Source organism: Aquila chrysaetos, chromosome 9 (genome assembly GCF_900496995.4).
Source record: "Aquila chrysaetos chrysaetos chromosome 9, bAquChr1.4, whole genome shotgun sequence".
Lineage (NCBI taxonomy): Eukaryota > Metazoa > Chordata > Aves > Accipitriformes > Accipitridae > Aquila > Aquila chrysaetos.
The window spans coordinates 24,837,793-24,845,120 of record NC_044012.1 but is presented as its reverse complement, the minus strand read 5'-3'; the positions used below and the strand labels follow the sequence as shown (position 1 = coordinate 24,845,120).

Below are 7,328 nucleotides of genomic sequence, written 5' to 3'. Positions count from 1 at the left end.
GTGTCACACCCCATCTCCCACCAACCCCCCAGCCAGGACCCCCCACCTCACCCCTCCCCGCCGTGAATCCAGCACACCCAGATGCAGACGGGGACACAGGATGGGGGACACACGTGGCTTTTCCAGTTTAATGGCTTGGGGGGGGGGGATGGGACTGGCACCGATCCTGCCCCTCACTCCTCCATCCGCAGGATCCGCAGCAGCATGGCGTGGACCCCCTCATCCATGAACCCCTGTGGGGAGGAGAGCTTTGCTGTGAGCCCAGATCCGGCCTCCCCTAGGTGACCCAAATTTGCTGCCAGACTCCAAATTTGTATTTTCCAGCATTGCATCCAAAATCGTTCCCCCCCGCCCCATGTCACCCCAAAATGAGGGGGACTTGGGATCCCACCTGGGCAGCGTTGAGCAGGTGGGTCCTATAGACTGCTACAATGTCCTGGTGGTTTTTCTGCTGGACCTGGGGAGGAGAAGAAGAAGGTAGGAAGGGTGACAAGGTGACAGCGGGTGATGCCAGGTGCTGGCACCCACCTCCAGCTGGAGCTGGAGCCGGGCGCTCTGGCCACGAAGCCCCAGCACCTCCGCCGACAGCTTCTCAGTCTCTGCCAGCAGCTTCTTCATCTGGGGATGGGTACCGGTGGGGGGGGGGGGGCAAAGTCAGGGTGCTGATGGGGACCAGCCGCTCCCCGTCACACCCCGGGGTTGTCCCTTTGGTTCCCATCTGCTCCCCTCTCAGATTTGGCTGGGAGATGGACTCAAGTGGGAAGAATCTCACGGTTGCCCCAGAGGTCCTGGGCAGCCCCCGGCCCCCCAAACCCGGCTCCCCCCGGGGACATCGGGCTGGTGAAACACTGGGGTGGGGGTGAGAGGTGATGGGGGGGAGTGATGGGAGGGAGACAGTGATGGGAAGGGGATGGTGATGGGGACAGTGATGGGAAGGAGATGGCAACAGGGACAGCAACGGGAAGGGGATGATGATGGGAAGAGGATGGTGATGGGGACAGCAATGGGAAGGCGACAGTGATAGGGACAGTGATGGGAAGGGGACAGTGATGGGAACAGTGACAGGAAGAGGATGTCGATGGGAAGGGGATGGTGATGATGGGGACAGTGATGGGGACAGCAACAGGGATGGTGATGGGAAGGAGATGGCGATGGGAAGGAAATGGCAATGGGGACAGCAATGGGAAGGGGATGGTGATGGGAAGGGGATGGTGATGATGGGGACAGCAATGGGAAGAGGACATTGACAAGAAGGGTACAGTGATGATGGGGATGGTGATGGGAAGGTGCCCCTGTTCCCGCCAGCCCATGTCCCAGGCCCTCCCACTCCTTACCTTCCCCTCCTTGTCCCGGCAGGCCCTGGAGAGCTCGCCCGCCTTTGCCCGCAGGTTCCCCACGCTCCGCTCCAGCCCCTCAGCCTTCTCCCGCAGCTCCTGTGCCTCCCGCTCCCGCTCGGCTGCCTGGGCCACCGCTGCCTCCTTTGCCCGCTTCTCCTCTGCTGCCGCCACCCGCCAGCGCTCGGCCTCGGCCCCCGGCTGCTCCCACTGCTCCCCGAGGAACGCCCAGCCGCGCAGGGTGGCGGTGGTGCCGGCGAGCCGCTCCAGCAGCCGTGGCACGCGGGGACCTGACGCCGTCCCCAGCTCCTTGACCAGTTCACCCAGTGCATCCTCCAGCTCGCCCAGTAGCCCAGCCCCACCATCCCCATCGCTATGGGGAGCTCCTTCACCCGGGGTACCCTCACCCTCCATCTCTGCAACAAGTTGCAAGGCCTCGTGCTGGGACCTCACCAGCCCATCCAGCTTGAGGTGCAGCTCCCGCAGGATGCCGGCACTGGCATCACCGGCTGCCTCCTGCACCCGCTTGCCCACCCCATCCCGCAGCACCGCCAGCTCCTGTCGCTGCCCTGCCAACCTCCGCCGCAGCCTCGCTGCCTCCTCCCTCTCGGCCGCCAGCGCCCGGGCCAGGGCGGCTGCTCCGGCACCTTCCGCCACCGGTTCAGCATCGGGGTCCTGCTCCCGCAGCCTCCGCAGCTCCTCCTGCAGCCGCTCCCGCTCGCGGCTCAGCCGGGCCAGCTCCCCCAGGAGCATCCCGTTGCTCTCCTTCAGCTCCAGCATCTCCTTCTCCAAGTTCCTACCCTCCCTTGGCAGCTCCTCTTGGCTCTTCCCACCCAGAGCCGGCTCCGTGCCGTTCACCGGGCACTGGGAAGGTGCTGTTCTGGCAAGCAGCTGCACTGGCTCCCGCTGGAGATTTTCCAGGAGGATGCGGGATCCCTGAAGCATCTTGGCGTGGGTCTCATCGGCACGGCTCAGGGTCTGCTCCAGCCCCACCACCATTTTCTCCCAAGCCGCCAAGCTCCTCCGGACGGCATCAGCCGACACCACCTCGTAGTGCAGTTTGCTCCGCAGGGCTTCCTCCACCTCCTTCCGCAGCCCCTTGCTCCGGGTGAAGGCACTCGCCTTCGCTGCCCGCATCTTGGTACACTCGTCCCCCAGCCAGGTCAGGAACGGGGCCAGCACCGGCACTCCATCATCGCCATCAAGCTGTGCCATGGTTTGTTGTCCTCCATCCCCTTCGGCCAGCATCCTTTTCCTCAGCTCCTCCATGTGCTGGGCCAGGAGAGTCAGGCAGGCACCATCCTCATCCTCCGTCCCGTCCCTGGCTTTACACCCGGGCAGGAGCCGTGCCAGGTCCCGCACCTGCTGCCGGATGCTGGCGGCGGTGGCCGCCAGCCGCTGGCATTCCCGCGTCTTCCTCGCCAGACGCGCCTGCAGCCGTTGCACCCGCCAGGCATCGGACCCGTCCTGCTGCTCTTCATCCTCCTCCTCACTGTCGCTGCCCAGGGTCCCCTCTCCCTGGGTTCCCACCTGTGGCGCAGGGTCCCCGGCACAGCCAGCACCGTTCTCTGCCAGGAGGAAAAGAAACAACCCCCTTTTTCCCTTTTTTCCCCCTAAAATAAGCAACCAGGCAAGGCTGTATGGGTGATGGTGGGTGGCAGCGATAGCGGGTGGGGACTCACCTCTCCCGCCACCGTGGGTGCTGCGCAGGAGCCACCGGAGCACGCGGCTGGAGGTCTGCCCGGTGTAGTGCCAGCAGTCCTCATCCCCCACGACTGCCCCATGGCTCAGCAGCAGCTCGGCCGACTCCAGGCTGCGGTGCTCGCAGGCCAGCGTCAGGGCGGTCCTGTGGGAACAGTGGCATGGTGGCACGGGGTATGATGGCATGGTGTGGCACGGTGTTGCGGGTGCACAGAGACACAGTGACATGATGGCATGGTGGCACAATGGCACAGATCCTTTCCCACCCCATTCCCCCCTCTCCCTGGAGACCGCTCTCCACAGCCATGACTTTCCATGGACACCTGGGTCCCTTGGGGGCAGGGGACAGCACGGGAGCTGCCTTTGCATGGAGCATCTCCAGCATCCCCATGGAGCAGAGCCATCGAGCCATCGCCCCGGGCATGGGGGCAGAGCAGAGAGCCCCTTTCCATCACCCCCAATTGTCCTACAAGTGTCCCCCTGTCCCCATGGCCACTCACTTCTTGTCCTTGTCAGTCAGGTTGGGGTCGGCCCCTCGCTGCAGGAGCTGGGCGCAGATGGCAGCGTGGTTCCCCCGTGCCGCCAGCATCAGGGGGGTCTGCCCATGCTGGGGGGGGGGGCGTGAGGTGCCCGTCAGTCCCCACTGTCCCCTGCCACCCCCTGCCACCCCCCAACCATGGTCCCCACTCACAGCGTCAGTGGCGTCCAGGAGGGCCTCATGGTCACAGAGCAGCAGCACGCTGGAGGCACAGCCTGAGGAGGCTGCAGGGGGGCCGTGTCAGCACAGGGGGATGGCTCTCTTTGGGGGGGGGGTCAGATGGGCCTCCCCCATATAAGCCTTCAGTGCTACCCCACCCATCCCAGCCTGGTTTGGGGACCCCCAGCACTCACCAGCCCAGTGCAGGGGGGTTCGGTTCTGCCCATCCACATGGCTCTCGTTGGCACCATACTGGGGGGGCACGACAGTGGGCACAGACCCTCCCCGAGCTGGGGACAGGACCTGGAGTCCTGCCCTGCCCCTCCCCAGCCCTATTCCCATCCTCATCCTCTCCCCTGCCTCCACCCCTGTCCCCATCCCCATGCCTGTCCTTGTCCCCATCCTTATTCCTATCGCCATCCCTAGCTCCATCCCCAGCTCCATCCTCATCTTCCTCTGCATCACCATCCCCATCCTTGTCCCTGTCCCTGTCCTTGTCCCTGTCCCCGGCAGGGCCCATACCTGCAGCAGGACCTTGACGCACTGGGGCTGGCAGGCGATGGTGGCCAGATGCAGAGCGGTGCTGCCTGCAAGAGACCTGTGGGCTGGGCACTGGCAGCCGAGGGGGACACCGGGGACCCGGCCAGCAGGGACACCCCCCCTCCCAGGGGACATCTCACCTTGGGGACATCTTGCCCCGGCATGGCAGGACAGGCTGTTGCCCTGGGGCTCGGTGCCTTGGGGTGCGGGTCTATGCTCAGCCCTTTGCCATCACCCGGAGGGGACACAGGGACCGGACCCTGTCCTGGCTCAGACTTGGCTGTGTCCCCCCTCCCGCACGCCAGGAGGTGTCCCCATGGTGTCCGCCACTTACCGTCATCATTTTTCTCGTTAATGGGGGCCCCGTGGGCCAGCAGCAGCGTCAGGCACTCGGTGAGACCCTTGGATGCAGCCAGGTGGAAGCTGGACGAGGGCGAGAGGTGGCTGCCACTGAGGTCCCCATCCGCCACCCCACCACCCCGGGGATGCCCATGTGTCCCCCCCCACCCGGGGTTGACATACGCAGATTGCCCCACGGCGTTGAGCTTGGCGGGCCGGGCTGTTTTGCGGGAGGCGAGGGCGGACACCCTGCCCACGTCGCCCTTCTCCACCGCTTCCAAAAGCTTCTGGTCCTGCTTGTTCCAGCTCTCAACCTGGGGCGCGGGGGGGGGGGGCAAGCAGCTCTGGGGGGAGGCTGCAGGGATGGGACCCCCCGCCCTGACCCACCGAGCGGCAAGGGGAAACTGAGGCACAGGTTCTCCAGGCAGAAGGGCCACGGCAGAGGCTGCGCTTTGGGGCTGACCCCTCTTTTGGGATGTGCCCCTGCACCAAGTGCCTCCCCCTGCAACGGTGCGGAGCCGTGCCTCAGTTTCCCCACTTGTTGGAGTGCTCCATCAGGGATGGGGCGCTGGGGACCCCAAATCCTCACAGAGCCCGACCCTGGTCACCAGCTGGGGAAGGTGAGGCAAGGCAGGTGAGCGTGTACCTGCCTGTGCCTGCCTGGCTGGTTTGTCGGGCTGCCGCCGTGCCGGGCTCCACCACGGTGCGGGGCGTGGGTGGGCACCGGGACCAAGCACTGGAACCAAGCACTGGGACCAGGACCAGGGCCCGGGCTGGGTGTCGGGACCCGCAGCAGGGCCAGGTCTGGGGGTAAGCACTGGGACCAGGATCGCAGCTGAGCGTCAGGGCATCAGGGCTGGGATTGCAGCCGCCATCGGAGCCGAGACTGGGGTTGGGATTGGGGTTGGGATTGCAGCCAGCATTGGGGTCGGGATTGGGGTTGGGATTGCAGCCAGCATCGGGGTTGGGATTGGGGTCGGGATTGCAGCCAGCATCTGGGACAGCGTCAGAGCCGAGACTGGGGTTGGGATTGCAGCCAGCATCGGGGTCGGGATTGGGGTCGGGATTGGGGTTGGGATTGCAGCCGGCATCGGGGTTGGGATTGGGGTCGGGATTGCAGCCAGCATCTGGGACAGCGTCAGAGCCGAGACTGGGGTTGGGATTGCAGCCGGCATCGGGGTTGGGATTGGGGTCGGGATTGCAGCCAGCATCTGGGACAGCGTCAGAGCCGAGACTGGGGTTGGGATTGCAGCCAGCATCGGGGTCGGGATTGGGGTTGGGATTGGGGTTGGGATTGCAGCCGGCATCGGGGTTGGGATTGGGGTCGGGATTGCAGCCAGCATCTGGGACAGCGTCAGAGCCGAGACTGGGGTTGGGATTGCAGCCAGCATCGGGGTCGGGATTGGGGTCGGGATTGGGGTTGGGATTGCAGCCGGCATCGGGGTTGGGATTGGGGTCGGGATTGCAGCCAGCATCTGGGACAGCGTCAGAGCCGAGACTGGGGTTGGGATTGCAGCCAGCATCGGGGTCGGGATTGGGGTCGGGATTGGGGTTGGGATTGCAGCCGGAATCGGGGTTGGGATTGGGGACAGGACTGCAGCCGGCATCGTGGTCAGGATTGCAGACGGCATCTGGGACGGCATCGGAGACGAGACTGGGGTTGGGATTGGGGTCAGGTTTGCAGCCGGCATCAGGGTCGGGATTGCAGCCGGCATCAAGGTTGGGACTGGGGTTGGGATTGCAGCTGGCATCGGAGCAGGACTGGCACTGAGCACCATGGCTGGATGGGGTTTGGGACCGGGCACGCGGGGCTGGCTGGCAGCAGGGGGGCCTGCAGCATCCCCTCACCCCAAATGTGGCTGCAGCCCCCACCCAGACCCACCCGGGCACCATGGCAGCACCCGTGGGTGCTTGCAGGGCACCAAGGCTGGGTGTTACCCCCATCCACAGGGGTGGGAAGGGTGTCCCCAACCCTGGGACAGGCTGGGGTCCCCCCCCGCCATGGGGGGAGGCCAGGACTCACCGCCACCTGCGAGCTGGAGCAGGAGAACATCCGCTTCATGGTGGCAGGGGGGAGGACTCCCCAGGACCCCCTACCCCCTGCCAGGCCAGGGCGGGTGCGGGTGCTGGAGCGTCAGAGGCGTGTGGGTGCGGGCGCCTTGGGTGCGCGTCCTCCGCCCCGTCGCCTCCCCACGCCCGGGGCTGGCTCGCGCCCAGCCCGGGCTTGTCCCGTCACCTCCCCGGGGACCTCCTGCTCGCCGTCTTCCCCGTGAGAGCCGTGAAACCCGTCCCCACCACCCCCTTCCTCAGCCCCAGGCACCCCAGTCGTGAGCGCCCATCACCCTGGCGTCAGGCACCGTGCAAAGAGCAGCCGGCTGACAACGGACACGGTCAGCTCACCCCGAGGGGACAACACAGGGACAGGCTGGGGGACAGACACCCGCCACTGTTCTCCCACCGCGGGGCAGGGGGACACTGATGAATGCAGGTGTGGGCTTGAGACCTGACGCACTCGCTGCACGGCTAAGACCCCATGCACTCACTGCACGCCATGACCGCAGCACTCCGGCCTCTCGCTTCATGTCCCTGCTGTCCCCACGTCAGGTGCCTGGATCCGGCCCTGCCCGCAGCCCACCTCCTCCCCTCTAGGCTCTGCCCCCTGAACCCCCCAGCCCCCCACCTACACACTTTGGGTCCAAACTGGTCTTTTTAATTAT

General features: G+C 65.8%; 2 protein-coding genes across 4 annotated transcripts; both read right to left on the bottom strand.

The window, feature by feature from the left end:
• Positions 1–101: 101 nt before the first annotated feature.
• Positions 102–7,266, bottom strand: ANKRD35 (ankyrin repeat domain 35). 3 transcript variants are annotated; one of them, XM_030025320.2, is made up of 12 exons: positions 6,635–7,266; positions 4,795–4,925; positions 4,607–4,695; positions 4,255–4,319; positions 3,927–3,984; positions 3,727–3,797; positions 3,536–3,642; positions 3,017–3,180; positions 1,335–2,902; positions 529–618; positions 392–457; positions 102–233 (listed from the first exon to the last, which is right to left on the bottom strand). In XM_030025320.2, exons 1-12 carry the CDS (start codon positions 6,671–6,673, stop codon positions 174–176), a joined length of 2,508 nt encoding a protein of 835 aa, XP_029881180.1. In that variant the 5' UTR covers positions 6,674–7,266; the 3' UTR covers positions 102–173. The 3 variants fall into 3 exon arrangements, with proteins under 3 accessions (XP_029881180.1, XP_040982067.1, XP_040982066.1); XM_041126133.1 differs by lacking the exon at positions 529–618; XM_041126132.1 differs by lacking the exons at positions 102–233; positions 392–457; positions 529–618 and having other exon boundaries at positions 626–2,902.
• On the bottom strand, positions 4,970–6,642 carry LOC121233540 (mucin-1-like). The gene is made up of 2 exons (XM_041126136.1): positions 6,110–6,642; positions 4,970–5,509 (listed from the first exon to the last, which is right to left on the bottom strand). The coding sequence occupies exons 1-2, from the start codon at positions 6,553–6,555 to the stop codon at positions 5,197–5,199; spliced, it is 759 nt and encodes a 252-aa protein (XP_040982070.1). The 5' UTR covers positions 6,556–6,642; the 3' UTR covers positions 4,970–5,196.
• Positions 7,267–7,328: the final 62 nt, after the last annotated feature.